Source organism: Lacerta agilis, chromosome 1 (assembly GCF_009819535.1).
Source record: "Lacerta agilis isolate rLacAgi1 chromosome 1, rLacAgi1.pri, whole genome shotgun sequence".
Lineage (NCBI taxonomy): Eukaryota > Metazoa > Chordata > Lepidosauria > Squamata > Lacertidae > Lacerta > Lacerta agilis.
In genome coordinates this window covers 71,724,498-71,749,025 of record NC_046312.1, presented here as the reverse complement: position 1 = coordinate 71,749,025, position 24,528 = coordinate 71,724,498, and the positions used below count along the sequence as shown (strand labels likewise).

Genomic DNA, 24,528 nt, shown 5'->3' with positions numbered 1-24,528 from the left:
TTTTCAGTGTCCTGGTTGTGGAGGTGGGCGAGGTGAGGGAGGAAATGGCGGCCGCGGCTTTTTTCTCCACCTTTGCTCTTTACAGGTGGTGTTTCCATTGTTGTAAACTTGCGGCCTGTGGAGGTGGGCAACGGGAGGCAGCAACTTGAGGTGGGGGGCTTTGCGGGTTATGGTTTGTGTGCCTCGGCTCCGCGACTGTGGATACGTACGAGGCAAGTGCGGCAATTGCGGAGACGTGATTTTCTGGCAGACTGCTTGTGTGGAGGTGACAGAGGAAGCGGCACAAAGTGGGAATGGGGTAAAGTTTTGTTTTCGGCCCTCGGTTCTGCACAGGGGGTGGTGGGGACACAATAAGCTCGCTCTGTGTAAAAGTCGCTGCCCATGTAGGTGGGCGAGGGTAGGGAGCAACTTGTGGGTGGGGGCTTACCGGTTTGTGCGCCTCGACTCTGTGCATGGGCGGCGTGAGGTTGGAAATGGCGGACAACGCTTTGCAGGTCTGCACAGGTCGGGCAATGTCTTAGGGTGATCTGTCTTTCTATTGGCTGCTGGCAGTGCCGGTCGAAAAAGAGGAGGAGGGGCTAGAAACGGGTGGACTGTGCTATACCTTCAAACATCCACTGGAGGGGGTAATTTTTTTATGTAAAATCATATTTGTACCTATGAAAGGTGTGGTATATTTGCAATCCAGGTACGCAAGATCACTCCCATATATGCATGTAATGTTGTGTCCAAATTCAAAGACAATCGGTCAAGCGGTTACGGAACATTGCGGCTACATCAAACGACCCACCTTGAACGTTATTTTATATATATAGATTTGGGGGAAAGGGGGGGGGAGGAAACCTTTTTATAAAGGGTTGCTTTACCCACTCACCCTTTCCTACTTTATCAAGCCAGGTGGAGGGGGGGTTCAAATAAAAAGTGAGGGTGCTTGTTTTCTAGAATCGTGTGCATCAGCAAGCACAGTAATCTGAACCCTCTACCTTTTCAACATGAATAGCTGTTACTTTTGAAGGGGAAAGGGTGGGAAAGCTAACTGGATGGATTCATTTGACACAGGGGTAGATTTCATACACTCCTCACTACTTAATACCGTGAAAGACATTAAGTTCTAGTATAAATCGTAGAGATAAACACTTTGGATTTTAGTAGATTGGTCCTTTGTCACAATAATAGTAGCACGTTGTGTCCTCAGGAAGGATTGTTGCCCCTTTCATAAACATTCGCTTGTTACCAAAGCACTTACTGGGGATCATTATCATTATTATGTGGGCAGAGATGCTCTTTTCCATCTGACTCGCCCTTCTCATTTTTCCCACAGCCTGCGAGAACATCACCGTTCTGCCATTAAGGTGATACGTCGGATGCAATATTTTGTGGCAAAGAAGAAATTTCAGGTGAGGTGATGAATAGTGAGCTGCTTTATCTAAATAAACTCTTTTATTCTTCTGGGCTTATTATTGTTCCTTTTGTGGGCTTAAGAAAGGAAAGACCAGGGCAATTCATTTTAGTGATGGTGAGTTACACCCACTATTCTCTCCCTTCTTGAATAGGGTGGTTGTTTAGCAGCAGGTTAGTCAACTGTGGATGCACTGGGAACAGGCTAAGCTCCTGAAATGTACCATGAATTAAAATGTTATTTTCTGCTAATGGACTTGACCTTTCACCTTCTGTTATCTCTTTTTCCTTGCAATGCAAACATTCTCATATGTCTTCATTAATTCTGAGCTGTATATTATTGTCAGGCTGACTCAGTGGGCCTAGAGATTAGCATACTACCTTAACCTTGTTTCTATCTCATATTTGCTGCGGTCCTGATAAGAAGCTGGGATAGAAATTTGCAGGCGTGCTAGAAGGTTTCTGCCACCTTTCTCGCACATACTCCTGGGAAAGCCTGCTCTGAGAGGACCAGCTAGCTGTATTTTTACAACATCCTGTTCATTTGATTTCCATTGCCTATTTCAGTTATTGGCAATCTGGCATCTCAATAGGCTGTGTTCCCATGAACACATAAGCTTTTAGGTGTTTGTTCTTTGGGAGCAAGTTGCTCTATTCTGTGCACTTCTTGCACACTATTCATATGTGGAAGTCAAAACAACTCAGTTCATTATTGAGTTCCTTGAAAACGTGATGGGAATATAACTAGTAACCTCCTGCAAGTTCTATATAATTCTGTTCAAGCCTTCATTAAACACTTATGCTCAGACACGGAGATTGACACATTTATTAGATGTAAAATTCTACATTCAGGCCATCTAATTTCTGTTTTAAGAAAAGCTGGTTTCTGTGATTTCTCCTTTGCATGTTTTTTCTCCTACACTGCATACTTCCTTTTCTTTTAAAATTTGCGTAGTTTCTTCTGATTTTGCCATTCAGGTGGAGAGACAGACATGGAACTATACAGAACACTGGTGCCTCACCCCCAGCCACTGAAAATCTTATTCAGTCACTTCTTTCCATCCACATAGATCTTCTTTCCATCCACATAGTCTTGAAAGTTGGTATGAGAAGTAAAGCAAGCGGGGATTACTGCTGTGGTATGGCTGAAGCTGGAAAAAAATCCACTTTCTTGTAGGTCACATTGGTGACAAGTGGTAGTATGGGTTGCCTGGGTCAGGTGGGCACTTACCCTCTAGTACCACACCCAGGCCTGGCCCAGTGATGAGGCAGGGTGAAGTGCCCACCTTGAGCAACAGAAGTCAAAGAGGCAGCACCTTCCTCGCCTCCGCCACCTGCCCTGCTGCCTCCACCGCTAGTGGAGAAGCGGTACCAGTTTCCGGTGAGATGTCACCGAAATCTCACGAGATCTCACAAGACTTGTGCAAGATCTCACCGGAAGTCGGTGCCACTGCTAGCGCTTTGTGGGCGGTGGCACGCAGTACAGGTAAGAGAGGCACTGGCGGCAGGGCAGCAGCGAGGGAGTGGGATAGCAGCAGGGTCGGGGGGCAGCACATTCCCGTTTCACCTCAAGCATTGAAGCAGGATGAGCTGTCCCTGGCCACACCACCACTGGTCACCCTAAACTCCACAAAGTTTATGGAAAAAGTCATCAGCAAGCTGCCTTTATAGCTGCTTCTGTGTGGTCTGGTTCCCACCACCGGTAGTAGTAGTTGTAGTATCCAAATTCTGTTATCAAGATTTTAGAAGTGGTTTTTTTTTTAAGATAATGCATTCATTAGCAGGATAGGTTGTCTTGTACCCATGTACTTCATACTGAAAATGAGTACGAAAAGCTGCTGTACGTGGTGAACAAAGTTTATTTTGGAGTTCCATTGATGACGGGGGTAACTGACATGTCTGTTGTGGCTTTACAATGATGTCACCAGACGCTCTTGATGTATTTATAGCTTTATATTTCAAAGTGTTACCGCAAACTGTGCTGTACTTTATACGTAATTCAGTTACCTTACTATCAATCAGGAATTGTGTATGTAATTTTCTGTAATCACTTCAGAGGGCTTTCTGGCAAACAAGATAGTTCAAAGTTCTTTGTACTTCAAAGAATGTTGCACACGCTTGTACTTGGCCATTGTTTGGTTATACTCCTCAGAATTTCCTGCAGCTTGAACTTCCCTCTTTTCTTTCCCATTCTGACTCTGAGGGAAACACCGTGCCATGCAGCTGCTGCGCACACAACCAAATAGTAGGAGCAGTAAGCAGCAGCTGTGCACATATTTAATGCATGCCATTCTCTGCTGTGCCTTCTGCAAACACTTTTCCTGCACATTATGCAGAAAATTCTAACTCATTTAATGTAATTATTACCATCAGCAGTGTTCCTAATTGGAAAAGGGGAAGGGGGGAATAAAGCAAACAATAGGTAATGGGAAACACAGTGCAGGAAGTTTGTTGCCATCAATATTAAGGGCTGGGGACTGCAAAGCAATGTGTGTGTGCAGTTACACAATCCCTAATGGTGACTGGCCAAGACAATGCCAGTGAATTCTGTTGTTTGAAATGCACTTGCAAGGATCCCCCCCACCCCGCGCAACAAAAACGTTTCTTTTAAAAAGTGATGGTTTGACCATGTTAACATACAAAAAAGACAAGCAAGTGTGGCAGCAGGGGCAGTCATCAACAGCTTGTGAGCTTTCCACATTAAAATGGCTATTTGAATCAGCTGCAACTGTCCTTGCCACATGCAACTTTACACAATTCACAAAACCATCAGCCGGAACCAATGTTGTAAAGTGTGTTGAATTCTGGACTAGGACTGGGGAGGCCCAAATCCGCATCCCCACTTGGCCAATGATGCTTACTGGGTCACTTTGGGACATGCAGAGGTGTTTCAAGACGTGCATAGCTTTCCCCAGGGGGCACATTCCAGCCGGCTGAAGTGCTTTTAAGTCCCATTGATTTAAGCCAGAGAGTTGAGCACTTGCCTAAGTCCCTGATCTAAATGGGACTAAAAACTACTTAACTCGTGTCTGGATAAATGACATTTTCCAAAACCTATCAACTATATTTGGTTTTACTAGTAATATGTATTGCATGTGATTAGGTATCCTAGGGAGCTTTACCCCTGATGTTTATACGTGACATATCTGTGTGCGAGCCGCATCATCATTCTGTTTTCCTCCAGGGAAAATGCTTCTCTTTGAAGCTTGTGTTCCTTGACTAAGCAGAGCAAAGGGACTTGGACAGGGAGACTGGAGTCATACACTGGTCTCCCATTCCCTAACAGCCTGGTACACACATGGTGTAGGGAGCAAACAGGGCTCTGCTGCGCCATGTGGGACCTCTCCTACTTAAGGATTGGACTGTGAGCTCACCATAGCACTAAATATTCCATTTTGTTCAGTGTGCTATACTATCAGTGCTAAAACAAATCAGCCTGTGGATCAAGTCCTAGCTTTCCATATGCTTGCATATACCACTGGCTTGTAGCGCAAGAGACCTAAAGGTACAGTAGTGAATTTTCAAGTGTATAAATCTGTTATGGTAATTTTAAGAGGTGTTTTATATGCATTGGTTTACATTATTATTTTTTTCATCCTTAATTTTTCTACTGTATTTATGGTTACTAAAGCACTTGGTTTTAAAGGCAGAAGGGGAAAATTATTGAAACATTTATAAAATTATGAAAGGGTTTTTAAAGCATTCTTAAAACCACCTTTCCCAACCAGAAAAGTATGGCAAAGCGCAGAATACCAGGTGGGCAGTACAAATCTGTATGAATGCCAACTCCCACCATTTTATCACACTTTAAAATAGCCTTCCCCAGTCTGCTGCTGTCCAGATGTTTTGGACTACAATTCCCATCAGCCCCAGCCAGCACAGCACTAGTATTCCAGAACATCTGTGGGCACCATATTGGGGGAAGGCTGCCTTAGAATAACCAAAAACCTATCCCAGAAGGAACAGGCTTGATTCTGAATGGCCATGGTCACTGTGGTAAGTGCACCCCTGCCATGCATGGGAGGGCCTTCTGTGTTATTGTTGTACTACCTGCCACAAGAAATCCCTTCATCTGGCAGGCCTTTGGCCTGATCAATGTCTGATTTTGCCACCATCTTCTTTTCCAGTGTTTTTTGCACTGCAGTTGATTTCTTCTTCCACTTTTGTTGTTTTATTTGTTTTGGAAGTTTTCTCTCCTTTAGGTTTGATTATTTTTAAGCTTTGTTGTAAGTTGACATGGTGTGCCAGCACAGAAAGAAAAAAGTTAACTTCTAAGTCTTTCTGTCGTCGATCGAGTATATGTGATCTGCAGTGAATTTTTTTAACAAGTATTTAATTCTCTCTTATTTTTACAGCAAGCTAGAAAGCCATATGATGTACGTGACGTTATAGAACAATACTCTCAGGGACATCTCAACTTAATGGTGCGAATAAAAGAGCTTCAGAGAAGGTATGGAACAGAATTTAGCTGCACAAACAGATACTGTAAGTAGTTCTGGAAAATAATATCTGCATGGTGAATCCTGCAAAATCAAGGCAACAGTAAAGAACCTGTGGTCCTCCACATGTTGTTGAGCTCCAACTCCCCACCAGTAGGGCTGGCCCACCCATAAGCCCGACTAAGGCAACTGCCTCAGACAGAGGAATCCTGAGGGGTGGTGCCCCTGTGGGCGCCCCACCTGTCCCTGCCCCTACCACCAGAGAAGCGAGGAAAAGTGGCGGCTTCTAGCAACCACAATCTCACACAATCTCCCCAAAAACTGCCACCTCCTCACAACTCCAGCAAGCAAGGGTTCAGCCGGTGGCAGAGGGGGCCATTTTGCTACCAGTGGTCATGGCTGAAAGGAGTTGGAATCCAACATTATCTGAAGAACCACAAGCTCCCCACCCACTGGAATAGAGAAATTGTCAACTGCTCTAATGGGCCTACAGATATGGATCAGCAATCTGGGTAACAGAATGAGGTAAGGCATCAAAGATGTCAGCCATAGCATCTGTGCAAGGATGTGTGCCGAGGAGATGATGGACACGGACAGGGTGAAAACAGAAATGAGGGATGGTGTGGAGATGACTGGGTTTTGAAGGGCTACTTAGCCCTTCAAGGTGAAAAGACATGTTAGGCTAGGAAGCATTCATTTGCTAGTTAATGATGATACAGGGAAGAAGAAGCATCCTTCCACATCTCCAATCTCCCACACGAATCCTTCTCACAGGCCTCTTTCCCCAGCTGGGCTTTGGGAGGGGAGTAAGCAGGTAAAGGGGGTTGAGGGAAAGGGTTGCAGGCAGAAATTTGTTGTATAGGGAAGGTGTAAGCAATTCCCTCCTTCCTGCTGGTTCCCCCAGTGCATGCCCCCAGTACATGTCCCCCACATTAAGCATTAGGAGGTAAACATGGGATTGGAACTTTGCATTTGTCTAACGTTGTCTAAATTCACTCTCAGGATTAAGAAACAAGAATTTTGCAATAGAAGCAGGGCTAGGAAATGTGACTGCATGGCAGGACCCTGGACTGTTTACATACTATGTCATTTCTGCCTGTGGTTGTGAGGCCTTCAGGAACAAGGACACATACACTGCATTAATTAATACATGTTGGCTGTTACGTTTCCTGGGCCTTTGGGTATGGCAGAACAAAAACCAGAGCTTTAAAAAAAATGGGTAGGATTGTGCAAAGCAAACAGGAAAAGAATAAGCAATCTATAACAATGAATTCCAGTGGACTTGTTTTTAGTTAAGCCTTTGAATTCCACACACAAATTCTTTCAATAAAAGCTGAATTCCTTCAGTGGTGAAATCCTGCCAGTGCAGTTTTAGAAAGCATTAGCAGACTGAAGACATAGACCTATTTGGATCAGACAGTCTCTCTGACATTCCCAGATGGATGTTCAAAGGATCGTTAGAAGTGAGCCAGTAGCTATGCAAGAGTTTCTTTCTTCATAGGGTGGGGCTAGAGAAGCAACAACTGTTGTTATTCAGTTCCCCTGTTTAAATCTGAAGACATTTTTATCTTGTTTATTGATACACTTTCTTTCTCATCAGGTTGGACCAATCTATAGGGAAGCCATCACTGTTTATTTCTGTCTCAGGTAAGTCTCCATTAGAAACATATATATGCTGTGTGTTAAATATTGCTACTCTTCCATACGATACAGAGCACAGGGTAGATGCATAGTACTTAAATGTTTTGTTTGATAAATATCTTGTTAGGAACTGAAAATAAAGAGGTCAAATGCCTAACCTTACTTGGAAAACCAGGCAGCACAGCCCAACAACTTTGTGCAGGCTGCAACACAATTAAACTGTTAGGCTAGAAAATATCTAGAACATAATTAATGCTATGCAGAATCTTCTATCATTAGGTTCTTGATTCACAAGAAGAGGTGCATAAAATATAACTCTATCATCCACTCCTTCACACAGTTTTAGGGACTTGTTCAGAGCTGTTGTATACCTGATCCGCTGTTGCTTAGATGTTTTTCTTTTTACTTGAAGACGACTTCTTTGCTGTTTGAGCCCAGCTAATCAGGGATCATGCAGTGAACATGATGGCTTTCCACTAGCACACAGCCAATTAGATTTGACTATGTCACCATACTGCTGATGGCCAGATAAACCCCTCACATTGCCCTGATTCTTAGCTGAAAGGAGGGAGAAAATAAACTTGCTCCTATCACGCCGCACTCCAGGTTTCAGGGTTTCAGTCCAGTGCTATCCATTCCTGGCAGACTCTGGATGGGGCAGTGTGGGCACTGTTGGCACAGGGTGTGGCAGGGTAGCTGCAAGGTTGGGGCGGTGTGGACACACTGCTAGGAGTGTCGGCTGGCTCCGCCAATGAGCCCGCACTGCCTTAGCCTCGTTGCCATCCTGCCCCACCCTACTAAGCAGCAGTAATGCTTCCTCCAGGGTGCTGCCTCCGTTCTGTTGCCCCACTAGACATTTCTACCTAATTTCAAATATGAAATGTGCAAGAGAGTTGGGAAATTGTTTCAGCCTCTTTAGTCACTGAATAAATAAAGGATATGTGTATATATTTTAGCACACAGGGGAATATTTGCCAGTGAGTGAGTGAGTGTTGTAACAACTGCACCTAGGGCATTCCTGGAGCCATCCACTAAACGACTTGTGTTCATTATTCCTTGCCTTCTATAACTGAAACCAGGCTATGTGTATGCTTCCACTGTAAGCAAATTGGTAACCATTGTTCATATTTCATGAGAGACACATAATATCAAGGATTATTCAGAGCAGCAAGTCAAAGTTGTGCATTGTGATCACCTATAAGCATACAAATACATATCAGGGTCTGTGCTGTTGCCAGCTCCTGTTGTAGTACTTTTTTTTAGCTAAATTATTCTTTAATTTAATTGACATTTGCTAAATTGAATGTAGTATTAATTTTTCTGATGATTTAAAGCATAGTATGAAGGCAGAAAGCACTCTGTACTTGAAGCCATTAAAAGGGAAGGCTTGGGTCAATACTATGAAAAAGCTACTCTTAATGTAATAAAATTATCCATCTGTCAGCAGCGTTCAATTAAGTAGCTCTGGTAGGCTAGTTAAATGCAGTCACATGGTTTCATTCTATACTATTGTAACACTGATATTCATCTAAAAATGTTCCTTTTTACACAGAAAAAAACAAAGACCGAGGGACTAATACAATTGGTTCCCGGCTGAACAGAGTTGAAGACAAGGTAGGCCTCAATCAGTCAAAGTATTGTGCCTTTCTACATTTTCAAAAATAAGCATACATACAAACAAACAAACATTCTATTGCCTTTGCCAGTATATATTTTAAATAAGTGTGTTAAGGCTGATCTCAGTTAAGGCACTGCAACATGTAATTCAGGAGCCTATATGTATAAACACAAGTTAAAAATCAACTTTGTTTTGTTGGGGATAAAAAGATAACTCCAAATAAACAATTCATTTCCTTGTTAGCAAAGAGGAATGTGATATGTAGTATTTTATTACACCTGCAAATGGAGTTGATGTTCCTATTAAGTTGAGGACTGCTTGTGATTGCTGTCAATTAAAATTACCTGACTTTTCAGTTCGGCTGTCATAACAGGCTTTTTTTTCTGCCTGCTAAAATATTCTTATTTCCTACAATAATAAAACATCCCAGTTGCAAGACACCTGAAGCCATACTACTGAAATTACTTTTCAAGAATAAAATATCTCATGTTGTTGCTTTGTGCCGCCAACATTGCTGACCTACATGAGTCTTCCCTCTCCCCTCTCTTCAACAAGGACCAAGTGCTGCTTTTGTTTCCGTAACCGTGAACTTTTAACTACCACTTCATCAACAAAAGCAACAACATTTGGCATCAGCCCCCATATTTCCCTGCGTGGCTATGATTCATGCCAAAAAAATTCTTGTGATGCAAGGATAGAGGAAGGAAGTTATAAAACTTTGGTAGGACACCAAATGAGACAGTCGGCTCATTATGACCACAAGAGAGACAATCTCCTACACTGTTATGTATGTGACAGTGATGATGGCAGCAACCAAGGTGGTGGGAGGGTACACTGTTGTGATGCAGGGAACATACCTCAGGCATGCTTCACTTCAGCAGAGATGGCCATGGAAGCAAGGGGAACTGATCAGAATCTAGGCAGTATCACTTGGCACAGGACCATTCTTTTTTCCCCTCTTGGAGGCAGTGATATAGCAGGAATGGAATCGATGTTGAAATATGACCATGTGTGTTGTGTGTGTTTTCATATTTAACAGGTAAGCAGGGAGAAAGTAGCTGATGATGAGTCTTTATAAGATCCACCTGTCATTGCAGAGACTCGTGCCTTTGACCACTTTTACCTCGTTTCCCCAATATTTGTTCCCCAGTAGAGGAAAGTGGTGTTGCATCTTGCCCTTGATAGCTGTCCAGCAAGTCTGATGCTGCTGACCTAGGCTCTTACGTTTCATTAAGCCACGTTGTTATTAAATGTAAATTAGATCTGGCTGGATGAAATAATGGCCACAGTGACTGTATGGATGATTTGACTTTGTAATTATTAAAATGCTAGCTTGTGAGTTACGATTTGAGAAAAATATGTTCAACTTCAGAAAACCCCTACATATATTTAGAATGTGTTTTCACAGTTTTGTAGAATGCATCCTGAAAACAAAAGTTAAAAGTGGGAAATATTAGTAAGCTGCCGGCAAATAAACAATGGTGTTTTTGTTTTGCTTTTTAAGTACACTACTTTTCTGGGAACTATTTGTTTATGTCTGTGTTCCTGTAGGTAATAAAACATGCAGAGAGGCCTACAAACTTGAAGTGATTCAGTATTCTTTTAAATAATTCAAATCCTGTTTTGTCTAGCATTTTAAAAAATAAACTCATGACGAAAGCAGGATTTGAAGCTAAGCCCACACCACTCTTGTGTGCAGTCTTCTTACATCTAAGGTGAAGTTAAAATGAGAATAAATGAATGCCTAGATAGAGTGGGGGGATGATATGTCTATAGAAAATATATATAAGTGGTTTTATTTTACTGTAATAATTCCTTGTAGTCATGATAAATTAGTACATGAAGATATATTTTTATTTTTAAAATGGTTCTATGGCTCTCATGTCTCATATAAAAAAGGATAAAATCAGAAGCCTCTAGGAAGCCCATAAGCAAGGCTTCAAGGCAACAGCCCTCTTCCACTAGTGCAAATTACCTATCAATGCACATGTAGAAGTCTCTTATAGGAAGGCATGGAGAACAGAGCAAACAAAAACTGATCACATCTCAGGTCCATGAAAATCACAAGAGAGCGATCATCCCCCTACCTGGCATCCTCTACCAACAGAATATTGGGGAAACAGATCTCATAAGTAGAATTAGTTGAACACTGAAATGGCTTCTAGAGCCTGGCTGAACTGAAGTAGTACTGCTCTGTCGAGTCAGGAATCGTGAACATAAAGGCCCTTTATGGATCAGACCAAGGGCCCATGTAATCCTGCATCCTATTCCCTATTCATTGTGCCTGTTAGATACCTGTGGGCACAGCAAAGATGATTCAGATTTATTAGGAGAAACGACAGGAGCTATGATCAGGAAGGAAGGCTGCTTTGGAATGAAAGAAACAGGTTCCATCTCATCCACAGTGGTCTCCTTCCAAGTTCAATTACTATTTGAGTTAAAAGCCAGCAGGGCAAGCTGAACTAGGGCATGAAGAAACGGATTCATTATGGGCCTTACACAGTCTTCAAAGAAAACTGGGAAGGGCTAGGAAAACAGTCAGCTAGTCTTTCCATGGTGTGATATTGTGTGTGTGTGCGTACACACACACACACACACACACACACACACACACACGCAAGTGGAGGGTATCAGAGGGAGGAAAGAATTTTTTTTCTTTAGAAATTAAAGTGCTGCAGCAATGCTTAGGGAAGTAGTAGCTTCTAGCCCCTTTTTCTCTTAAGTTCTGTAACTATGCCAAAGAGTTTTAGGTTACATATATAAAAAGCAGCCTGTATTCATTCAGGAAGTAACCAGGCTTGGTACACTGAGTCTGCAGGGAGGAAGTTTAAAAGGAGGGGCGAACCTCTTTCAACAATTAAATCAATTTTGTTTTTCTAAGTTTTCTGAAACCTCAACAGTTTTCAACCCAGAAAAAAACCAAGATTTTTTTTTTCATAGGGATCATTAGAGGAGACTGTGAATGCAACATTTTCTCATCTTTATTTTGTAAAATAGGGTGCATGGGGAAGTGATTGAACTATACTGAGGTGTTGCAACTGATGCTTCCACCTCCATGTCATGAACTCAACTCCTTGATGTGAAGGAGGTAACATGTCAAAAGATACTTGCCCTTTGTTTCATCTCTGATTCAGATCCCATGGATCCATTGGGGGGAAGGGGTGATAGGTGGATAGCTCTGCCTCACAGAAGGGATCTGTATTAGTCTCTTCCAACTCTGTGATCATACACAAGGGTGCCATTTTGCCCAGTCTAGTATTCTTGCAGAATACTAGAGGCTGTAGCTTGCAGTGGAATCTTCTCTAGAGAAAGGAAAATCCAGCTCTTTCTTACTGCCTTTCCTTCCCTGTTTCTTGTGCCTTGTGTACATCATCCCTGTAAAATGAAGTGATTTTAGTGTTCCTCAAGCAAAGGAAAGAATGGGGGAGGGAGAGAACAATATTAGAATCTTGATTGTAGGCCAGGTAAGAGGTATGATGGAATGTCAAGCGCTGTCATACAATCCTCTTTCGGTAAAAATAGGTTATTTTTTGTATCATCACCTAGGTTAGCTACGGAGCTGTTTCTAAGAACCTGTCTGATTTACGATGACATTGCTGGCAACAGTCTTTAGCAACATTTTACAGGGTTCCTTGTCAGCAATTTATTTTTTATATCAAGGACATTTAATCTGGCTCTTCAGATTCTTCCATTCAGTCAGCTTGTTGTTTATACAATGATGTTAAATCCAAGTTAACAGTTTGACTCAGTTGTGAAACAAGAGTTAGAAGATCAGAGAACTTATTCATTACAAGTTTTTGATTGCTTAGAAGGAAGAGCATCTCAAGAGAAGAGGAAAAGGAATTACTGTATACTTCCAAAATATTTCCTTTCTGAAGTAAGCTATGCTTTTCAGGCCATATCCAATCCAGACAGTGGTTTTGAAAACAAAAAGATGTGCATCTCAGTGTATGTTTACATTCTGCCATTTATGCCTGGATGCTTCTACCTGGACTGGTCTCTTGCCTGTTTACATCCAAGAAAGCCACAGGATGCAGTGAGCATAGAACTGGTACAAATAAATAATCATGTGCGAATACGAGGAGTCGGTTTGTAGGTACATGGCAAAGTTTTTTTCTCTGTAAGTTAGCACTACCAGGGCCTTTCTCTGCCTCGGGTCCCCATATGTTGTTGGGCTACAAATCATGGGCAGGTACAAGCCCTTGGCTGTACCTTAAACACCCTTTTGGATCCCAATTCTGGGCTCATATCCCCATGCAGCCAAAAACCGAAGATGCAGCAGGAAAATTCTGTTTCTCTCATGTTCAATTCACACTTCACAGAGCCTTTGATTTTGTGGCAGTGAAAGCTTTGTGACATTTGACGAAGAAAGGAGTAGGTGAGTTTCACTGTGAAGGAATCTGGAAGCTTTTCCCACCACTGAAACTGTTAGTTTGAGTGGAAACAAGATATAATCCCCTGTGATAATACAATGCTTAATAAAGGTTTAAAGGGTATTATGGGATGGAGCCATGCTTCACACTTGACCTTTTGCTTTCAATATAGTTAAGGTGAAGTTTCAACTGTATTTTTAATTTTTATTTCTGCAGCCTGTTACTTGTTAGGCTGCATGGAGCTTGCTTGTTGTTTTTGTAGGATGGTGACAGAGAAAATGGAACTGTATCTTGTAGAAAACGGTTGAGTATAGTGCAGCGAAGGGTTGGCAGCAACATATGGAAAATTATTCATGATTTCTAGCTAATGAGATTACTTTCTAGAAACAGCTAGAGTTTAAAGTTCTCAGTGACTGCTAGAGGGGTGCATGTTATTTCTTGATAAATCTGTTGCAGTCCCAAAGACATGAAGGGCAGGGGTGGGGGACATGCAGTGTTTTACAAAACGTTTAAACGGAACACTAAACCCCCCAAGTCAAGTATTTATTGTGGTATGTTTTACATTACATAACAGAATACTAAGACAAGATGAGGCTGTATCAGTAGATGTAGCTGATCAGATAAAATTAAATGAAGTGTCTAAGACATTTGGAAATGCTGCAAGACAGATGTGTTTGTGAAGTTAATGATAAGATTTAAGAGAGATTACTAGCCAAAGAGAATGTTATTGGTCAAGAAGAATGTGATTACCAACAGCTATGGAATCTATGGTTTAAAAGCGGTGAGATAGAAAAACCATACAGGTTTTTGGGGGTTTTGTGTATGTGTGTGTGTGTATAGAGAGAGAGAGAGAGAGAGAAACAGATAGATAGATTGTTATAGATATATATTTTTAACAAGTAAGCTAACCTAAGAGGAGTACTGTTCAGGGGCAGATTTGGACCTTACAAGCAAGCAACAACAGAGGAAGCACTTTCTGTGGAAAGCAAAGCAAAAAAAGTATATCTCTCCCACAGTAAGATATATGAGTTCTCCACTTAACACGATACGTATTCTTTATTTATCCAATGTGTATACCGTCCTATACCCGTAGATCTCATGGTGGTTCACAATATAAAAAACAGAAAATATATAATACAAATAAAAATAAAGACAACCTAGTAATCCTCCCTTCTACAACACATTTTAAAAGGGCATTGGATGTCAGTCACCCCAAGGCATGGTTAAAGAGGAACATTTTCACCCGGTGCCTAAAGGTGTATAATGGAGGCACCTAAAGGGAGATACGGGATGCGGGTGGTGCTGTGGGTTAAACCACAGAGCCTAGGGCTTGCTGATCAGAAGGTCGGCGGTTCGAATCCCCGCGACGGGGTGAGCTCCCATTGCTCGGTCCCAGCTCCTGCCCACCTAGCAGTTCAAAAGCACGTCAAACTCCAAGTAGATAAATAGGTACCGCTCCAGCGGGAAGGTAAATGGTGTTTCAGTGCGCTGCTCTGGTTCCCCAGAAGCGGCTTAGTCATGCTTTCCACATGACCCGGAAGCTGTATGGCGGCTCCCTCAGCCAGTAACGCAAGATGAGCACCACAACCCCAGAGTCGGACACGACTGGACCTAATGGTCAGGGGTCCCTTTACCTTTAAAGGGAGATACAGGGATGCGGGTGGCACTGTGGTCTTAACCACTGAGCCTAGGGCTTGCCGATTGGAAGGTCGGCGGTTCAAATCCCCACGACGGGATGAGCTCCCATTGCTCAGTCCCAGCTCCTGCCCACCTAGCAGTTCAAAAGAATGTCAAAGTGCAAGTAGATAAATAGGTACCGCACCGGCAGGAAGGTAAACGGCATTTTTGTGCGCTGCTCTGGTTCGCCAAAAGTGGCTTAGTCATGCTGGCCATATGACTTGGAAGCTGTCTACGGACAAACGCTGGCTCCCTCGGCTTATAGAGCGAGATGAGATGAGTGCACAACCCCAGAGTCATCCGCGGTCAGGGGTACCTTTACCTTTAAAGGGAGATAATGATATACATGAATCACGAATTCATGCATCCTTGTTTAGTACTTTTTATAATGTCAAACACTGCCTTAAAAGGGGACACAGCCAAACTGAAATCTCTGCTAACTTAGAGTGGTAATATAAAATACTTGAGTAGAGATCCCAAATGATACCAGTCTCTTAAGCAAAGTGAAGAAAGACACTTGAGAAAAACAGGTGATTGGGGAATGGAGGGGTCAATGTAAATGTCAAAGGGAAAAATAGTTTTAATGTACTACAGTATTAGATAAAAAGGACAAATATCTGGGAGAAGAGATTTGGGGCCCAGTATTTGACTAGCAAATAAGTTGGTTTCTAGGTCTTTTGAGGCAGGACTGAAGAATGCTTGGGCAGGCTGGCATCATTTCACAAAAGTATGCTTTGAATAGTGCCCCCACTGATAAAGTATTTAGATACCTGGCATTTATCATCCCCACGATCGTAGGCGTGTGAAATCTCTAAATGAAGCTTCTGTCCCATTTCTGGAAATTTTAAGACAATAGATGCAGTAGAGCAAGGAATTCTGTAGCTGGAAATTCCTTTAGCCTGTCATGGCTCTCTTGGTCTGTGTCAGGCAGCACATTTCCTTAGTTAAGTGCTTAGACTATACATATCATGATTCAGAGTCCTTGTGCCTCTTTCTAACTAGCTAGATAGCATCTTCAAAGAATGGGGATCTGAAGTGGAACTAAAATGCCAAGGGGAAGCAAAGAGATAAAGACAAACTTACCACATTATCTTGCTTTAGGTAGTTTTAGAGCAATCCGGTTATGGAAAATTGCTAGGTTCTTTCCTGTTTCTTAATGAGGAAGTTCCAGACTAGCCCTTCAAACAGCCAGCTAGCAGGAGACTAATTTCTGCTCCCTTTCATGTGTTGTAATGCTCATCAGCACTAAGTCAAATTAAGTTGAGAGAGAGAGAGAGAGAGAGAGAGAGAGAGAGAGAGAGAGTATTCTTTTCTAACAATGCTTTCCTCAATTAAAGTTGCCAAATATTGTGCAAAATTCCCTATAAAGGTTTTGTGGCATTGTGGTAAAATGATTAATTTTAATAATCAGTTTTTGCAGCATTAGCACAGATTCTTCCTACATGGTTACAGTCAAATATGAGATAATAATCCTTAAAACAGTCCTGTAAGGTGAGTCAGCAACATTACCCATGCGTTACAGAAGAAGGTCAGCGGCTAAGATAATAGGGGCACCCCAATATGTTCTCATGAGTGGAGCACTGAACAGACAAACACCTGACTCACAGTAAAAAATACTGAAAAGGCACCTGCTTTGGTATAAAAGAACATGGTCATTACTTAGATTAGCTATAGTTTAGTGTGCCCAGAGTTCTTGCAGCACTATGATTTGGCAAAAAGGGAGACTGAATCATTTGATCCTTCTTTTATACTGCATGTGAGCTTATCTATAAGTTTTATTTCTTCTTTTCTTCTCTACCTTTCTACTTCTAGAGTCTTTATTGGGATGACAGATGTTTGGTAGTGCTGTTCCAAAACAAGGATGCATTTCACATATATTTTTGGCTTCCATTAAATGCCACCATTTTTGTTTATTTGCAAACAAAGGCAGATCCTCACACACATGACACATTCACAATGTGACTAACAAAAGAAAATTCCGGGAAAGGGGTGGCGGCGGGTGGAGTCAAAATCTGACAGATTCTTTGGCGTTTCAAACAAGCAGAAACGGACCAAACATGGTTAATGTGACCTCTGGATTGATGACAATACTTATTTTACATGTGTTTAGCAATCAAAATGATAGAAAGTCAACATAAAAGTTATACTGTCGTAAATTATGTATGTATAGTTTTCCCCTACAAAATCTGGTGAGCATTTCTTTGCAAAATCTGGGGGGAAAACAAGCTTTTGGATAAAATTGTTCCACTTCCCCCCCTTTTTTTCAGGGGGGCTGATTCGCCAAATTCTACACTTCAAACATGGGTTGCCATACATCCAGATTTTCCTGGGTATCAGCAGTTTCCATTCAGACACTGTTTGCGACAGCCCTACCTAATACAAACTCCATTCAGCAGCAGGGCTTCTGCTGGCTGAGACACCCAAACCAGGAAAAGGGAAAACAAATGTTTAAAATAGAGTTGCAATGTCATCTGACTGAGCTGAATGCAGTTTGGAATAGAGATAAGTCTCCTCCTGCATTGTCCTGCCACACCCACAAAACACCCCTTTTTGAGGACTCAGGCCCTACTAAACCTAACGGGGCTTGCTTTTGACAAGCATGTATAATATTGCACTGTAAAACACGCAGTGTGGTGCACTGAATAATGTGCCCCAGAGCCCTAGAGTAAAATCCTAAATCCACTATGATCCTGTGTGACAGCCTGCAGAATAATAATGTGCTAGCATGCAGTAAGAAAGTCTGCAGCACCTCAAAGATTCAGAGCAAGGCTTTTAAAAATGTACTTATCAGTCATTAATTTGCCAGGGTGGGCATTTTAATATATTTGTCAAGGTTTTCAGTAATAAGCAAGGCATTTTGCTTATTAGACCATGACATTTGCTAAACTCTGGTGTATTTTTGTTTTTGAAAGTATACCAAAGTTGCTGTAGCTAGTTAGCTACGTCAACAAAATGAATTATATGGGTGAGAGAGCACAAATTCTAGTGATGTTGGGTTCTGGGCTTTTCTCGGGTCAGGAAATGGCTTGCTTAAAGTCACTCAGGCGCAACGAATCCTGTTCTCACCATGGCAGAATCCCATCAGTGTTCCCCAGAAAGTACAAGTGAGAAAAACATTCCTGCTCTTTCACATTCACAGTTCAGATCTACATTTACAAATGCTAAAGGTAAAGGTAAAGGACCCCTGACAGCTAAGTCCAGTTGCGAACAATTCTTGGGTTGCGGCGCTCATCTCGCTTTACTGGCCTAGGGAGCCGACGTTTGTCTGCAGACAGTTTTTCCGGGTCATGTGGCCAGCATGACTAAGCCGCTTCTGGCAAAACCTGAGCAGCGCACGGAAACGCCGTTTACCTTCCCGCCAGAGCAGTACCTATTTATCTACTTGCACTTTGACCTGTTTTCGAACTGCTAGGTTGGCAGGAGCTGAGACCGAGCCATGGGAGCTCACCCCGTCGCGGGGATTCAAACTGCCGACCTTCCGATCGGCAAGCCCTAGGCTCAGTTTTGCTCACTTCCCCCCCCCCAACTGCAAGGGAGAGGGATGCAGCTTTGTTGCTTGTTTTTAATCAAGGCAAATTATTTACTGTCTACCATCATATATTCTACAAAAAAGTTTTCTTTAAAGTGGACCATATCCCAGTGCCTGAAAGCAAGCACAGCCTCTTTTGTGTATGCTGGCACTGGTACCTGCAGCAAATCTCTGCTGCTAAAGCCTGCTTCTTCCTGATTACAGTCAGTCACGGAAAGAAGTGGAGTATCCTAGGACAGCCCAGGCTCTGCCTGGTTTCTTAAGCCAGATGGTCTACGCCACGTGCAATTTATGTCAAAGCCAGTTAATACCAAACTGCTGCAGTAGGATTTTGGCTCTCCTCCTCCTTGTCTCCCCTCCTCAATCTTAAATCAAATAGTGTATTTCATCTTGTAACAGTTAATGCATTACGCAGCTGCTTTGGTTAAAGGGCAGTAAGTGGTCCTTGAGTAGAAAAACAGATACTCAGTTACCAAGGCACAATTAGATAAGCCAGCTGTCACTTTATACTTTCTTCTATGTACTAATACTACTATTTTTGGCTGAGCATCTCTCTGTAGGGTATAACAGGAATAGACTTGGGTAAGAGCAAGGAAGAATGTGGAAAAAATAATGTTTTTATTGCATCTGTAATGGTTTTAGATGAACAACATCACTCACCTTAAAAAAAAAAAAAAACCTTGCTAGCTGAAGAGGCCAGATTCTGAAATATTTAGAGGTCCTTAAGGGTTTGGTGTAGGGACATGGTTTTTTTCTTTTTAAAATGTGTTTCAGTTAGTGGAACATATAACTTCTAGGGCAGCTGCTCTTACTAGCCTTCAAAGTTAGCTGAATACTTGGCTAACAGGTTTTTAGGTTTGGAGTTTTTAGGTTTGGTGCATCCTCTCTCTCTCTCTCTCTCTCTCTCTCTCTCTCTCTCTCTCTCTCTCTCTCTTTCTGTCCCTCCCCCTTCCTCTGGCTGCCTTCTTTGATAGTTCTGCTGTTACCTGTAAGGCTCCAAGATCCTTAAGGTGAGCAAGCTGAGACCATTTATAGCTCAGCCGGTAGAGCATGAGACATTGGGCAAAAGATTCCTGCATTGCAGGGGGTTGGACTAGATGACCCTTGGGATCCCCTCCAACTCGACAGTTCTATGATTTTACTATTTAGATGGCAAGAAAATGGAGGCTATTGTGGGTGTTTCTCCTGACTTATGAGTCTCTGATAAAATAACTTTTGCATTCTAAGCATGTTAACAGAAGCAATGAACTGTAAAACAAAGAAATAGAGAAATTAAAAATGCTTTCTGACACACCTGTGAACAGTCAAGATGCAGAGGGTTTTGCCATCTTTTGGTATTCAGTTAAAAGTAGAAGGCTACAATTTGAGCAACGGTACTATGAAAACATTCATTCATCTCCCACCAGGCATACTGCTAAAATCCTTAAATAAATATGGAATGAAATGTCTTATTGCATAGCATGTCAAGGTAAAACAAACACACTTTCATATCCACTTCTTTCTGCTCAGAGGTGCCCCAGGTCACATGGAGGCATGTTAATTGATGTGGATTTTTAAAAGATTGCTTGCCAACGTTTGAGTTGCTACAGGTGCATCTCTTGTGGTCAGTGGTTATGTGGTACAAAATTCTTTTGCCACACCAAATGAAAACATGGAACATGCACAGGAACGGTCCTTGTGTCACAGAAAACAACTCTGTATTTTCTTCTCTGGGGTAATTTCTGACAGATGCTGACAAATAAAACTAGGGGCTTTGTGTGCTATGAAGGTCATAAAACTAGGTTGTATGGATGTTTTGAGAGAAATACAAAAAGATGAAGACACGATTGCAGAATTTAAAGCCTAGGGTCCTGTGCAGGCAAAGGTAACTTTGCATGACAAAGAACAACATACAGTGGGGTCTTTTATATGGCTGGATGTCTTGAGTGTGGAGTACCACTGAGAAAAAAACCCAAATACCTCCATGTTCATGCCTATCCCAGTGAGTCAAAATAGGAAGGGGCTGTCAGTAGTAGCACACTTGTTCTTTGTGCAGAAGGTCCCTCCTTTAATCCCCAGATAGACCTCCCTTCTGAAACCCTGGCGAACTACTGTCAGTCAATGTTGACAGTACTGAGGCAGGTGGACCAACAGTCTGACTCATTATATAAGAGCTTCATATGTTCATTTATGCATGCCAAACTAAGAATGCACAAGCATCCACCTGTTCTATTCAAGAATTCAGATACTGGATTCAGGTTCTTGTTCAATTCGAGTTTCAAAGGCCCTTCCAAAGTGACTGCTGCTACCACGCTCCTTTATCAGCTCCAGGAAAGAAAAAGAGAATCATAGAATTGTAGAATTGGAAGGGATCCCGTGGGTCATCCAGTCTTTTGCCCAATGTGGTCCCACGATGTGATACTTAAGCTCCTAGGGACGCGGGTGGCGCTGTGGTCTAAACCACTGAACCTCTTGGGCTTGCCGATTGGAAGTTCGAATCCCTAAGACAGAGTGAGCTCCCATTGCTCTGTCCCAGCTCCTGCCAACCTAGCAGTTCGAAAGCATACCAGTGCCAGTAGATAAATAGGTACCGCTGTGGCAGGAAGGTAAATGGTGTTTCCGTCACGGTGTTCTGTTGCGCCAGAAGCGGTTTAGCCATGCTGGCCACATGACCCGGAAAGCTGTCTGTGGACAAACGCCAGTTCCCTCGGCTTGAAAGCAAGATGAGTGTCGCAACCCCATGGGTCCTTTACCTAAGCTCCAACATGTCCCCCAGTGTTCAAGGTAATCTTTCCCCCTTGTCTGACAAAAAAACCAAGAGGTTCCTTTTCAAATTTACACCTCCCCTTCTCTGAACCTCAGTTGGCAAGTGCTAAAGACCCATCTGCTCCAACTGCAGACATACCACACACCCTTCTTCTGCCTTGTAGCGGGATTCCCCCACCTGCCCAGTTATCCTCTTTCCCAGCACACCACATAAAATTGGGGGGGGGGCGGGTTAAGTATGTTTGTATTTGTCCTTATTGGCTTGGAGAAACTATGCTTGCTCCCTCCCAGGATGGAACCCATGTCACTGGCATGAAGAATGATGCTTTCCTTTTGTGTATGTAAATTATTGAAACTAATGTTTAGGCTATGTATCAAGTGTAAGGATGACATAGAGTTTATGTTTTATTTCTATGCAACATAATATTTCTCTAATTCGCTTTACCCTTGAATCATATTAGTATATTAGAAAAAGAAAATGTGAATTCGCAGCAGGCATTAATCCTTGTGAAGAAAGATACCAGGAAAGTACAAAACCTGTGAAAAGTAAAAATGACTAAATTTCTCCCCTGTGTTTTAATTCTTTCCATTTTTAAAAATATGATAAAATCCCACTTTAAGAAACATCTACTGTGTAGATTATTCAGTGGTGATGGAAATCCATTTCGTTTAATCTGTATGCTGGGCTGAAGGTGGCTGAAATATTTATACAAATGGAACAGCTTGTGTCCTCTTGCCTATTGCTGCCAGAAGATAAAATCAGTAAACTGAATCCCATGTCCTGTCTGATTCTTCTTCATGCCATAAAAACCTAAATGGACATGAGACACAAAATGAGTTAACCAGTTTTACCAAGCTCAGGAGTGTTGGAGAGTTGTAATGATTTTTTGGGGGGGGGGTATGGAAAGCTAATTTTTTTAACAATGACTATTCACGCCGAGTTCCAGTATTATGGGAAGGAGCAGAGATAGGAGCCGACAGGAAGCCATCTGCACAATGGCTAGAAAATAAATGAGAAGAAAAGGCAGAGAGGTCATGAAAGCAATTCTTGTGCATCGGGCTTAGGTTTCTAATAAAAGGAACTGGGTTCTCATATTTCACCAAGATGCAATTATAATTATTTTTTAACATCCTTTAGTTCCTTTTCAATATTCTCTAGCCTACAATACGTTTTCATGGGAGAAATGGTTCCTCAGGATTTAGTCACATGAACCTCTCACTGGCACAATAATGGAAAGGGACAGTAATAGACTTTGTATTTCTTCCTACACTACCCTTTCTCCTCCAGGAGAAAGTCGTGTGCACTGCTTTGTCATTGGAAATGCAGAGTGGGCAAGGGACAAGCTCTTCTTGCTCTCTATCCCATCTTTCCCAAAGTCAGAGTGCTGAACATCAGCCTGCTGATTTGTTGAATGATCAAAGAACAGAAGTTTTCCTGCTCCTTCCTTCCTTCCTTCCTTCCTTCCTTCCTTCCTTCCTTCCTTCCTTCCTTCCTCATGTTAATGAAAAACAAGGCAGTCCTTTCCACGCATTGCAGGCTTTCAGCTACTTCCCAGCTTTTTAAACCTATAACAACAAAAGATCAGCTTTTTGTTTATAATCTGAGTTTCTGTAATCCTGCTCTTACTAGTTTGTCATCCTTCAGAGTAAGAGATGCTTTCACAAATCAGCAGCTTGTATGTTCTTTTGGGCCTATAGATTCTTTTGAGGGAACTGCAGGCAATCCTTGACATTAACTACAGGAGCTAATTCAATGTAATAAATGAGCATACCACGAGTGCGGATAAAAACTCTGCACACCATGGAAGGCTTTCTGGTGAAACACATAAAGCACTATCACATCTAAAGCTGTGTACACTTTACTAGTTTAAAATGCAGCTAGGCGACTCTTTCTTCCCCAAATTGGAACGAAATGGGCTGAAAAGCAGGGGGACACTTTTTCATAAGAAACATGAGAATGGATATAGGATAGATCTGGATTATGGCTAACCTTGAGTGTACACTACTTCCCAAACAAAGCAGTGTGAGTACACTGGATGCCGAGTAAATGGGTGTGTGCAAAGCCTCAGTGTACTTTTTAAGAGCCAGGCAGCATGTTCCTTACATTACTGTAGTATGTTTCTTTCCCTCAGCTATAAGTGTTTGGGGCTGAGGGAGTAAGCTGAAAAGTATCTGCAGTGCAGTTGAGAGCAGAACAGCAGTGGGAAATGGGACTGCTTACTCCTTTTACTTCTCACTGTTTGCCTTCTCAAAATGACAAACTGCATACTGATTTTTTCAAACCCAATGGGAAAACATACACGATAAGTTTCTTATGTTATCCCATCCCTGCACATACTGCAGTGGGGGCCCCTGTGGTTAGAAATTATATTTCTTCTAGTGTAAAGTTGGGTTAATCAAGGTGCTTTTTAAAAAAAGAAATCACTGGCCACTTGTAAATCTCTGTTAACCCTACGGGTGAAAGGTTAGTGTATCCATTAAAACTGTTTGCTTTTCCACAGTCTGTGACTTACTAGTAGTAATTTGGAATCTTTATGGAAGAATGTAAACACATACAGTACCTGGGGAAAGAATAACCTTTTTAAAACCAAAAATGATAAATGCAAATGCCTCTGGAATAAAACAGAAAGTCATGCTCAATTCCGTTGGAAAACTCCGCAAGCCTGTAAGCCATAAGCAAGTCATCTGGTTAGTAAAAAAAAAAAACTCTCTCTTATTGAGAATGTCATATAAAATCCCTGATATAAGACTAGATGGCTCAGACACTATGAATAGAGTATTGTTTTTCTACATGAAGAGTAGACAAGTAATGTTTATACAATAATGAGTGTAGGTCAAAGCTTTGATTTGCAGTTGATAAGGTGCAACCAGTTGCGAGTATGGCATTGTGTACCATCTAGCAAACATAGGGAGGCAAAGAGCAAGAAAAGGTTAGTTGCAGAAAGCGACATGTTGGGCACGGCTAGGCCTAACTGACCAAATATGGAGGCCTGGCAGGCTTAATTAGTGTCCCTGAACAGAGAGAGGTGCACTTCAGTTTAATTAGAATCCACTGTTAAAACAAGCATTGCTGATCAATGAGAATCACTCAGCCCTAGAGTGAAGAGA

The 24,528-nt window shown here is 42.1% G+C and overlaps 1 protein-coding gene across 1 annotated transcript in view; it reads left to right on the top strand.

The window, feature by feature from the left end:
- The window catches only part of KCNQ1 (potassium voltage-gated channel subfamily Q member 1), a 276,868-nt gene that overhangs the window by 189,966 nt on the left and 62,374 nt on the right, over positions 1–24,528 (top strand). Inside the window, 4 exon segments of the mRNA XM_033173022.1 lie at positions 1,322–1,397; positions 5,754–5,848; positions 7,438–7,484; positions 9,031–9,092. Coding sequence (XP_033028913.1) covers positions 1,322–1,397; positions 5,754–5,848; positions 7,438–7,484; positions 9,031–9,092 — 280 coding nt within the window.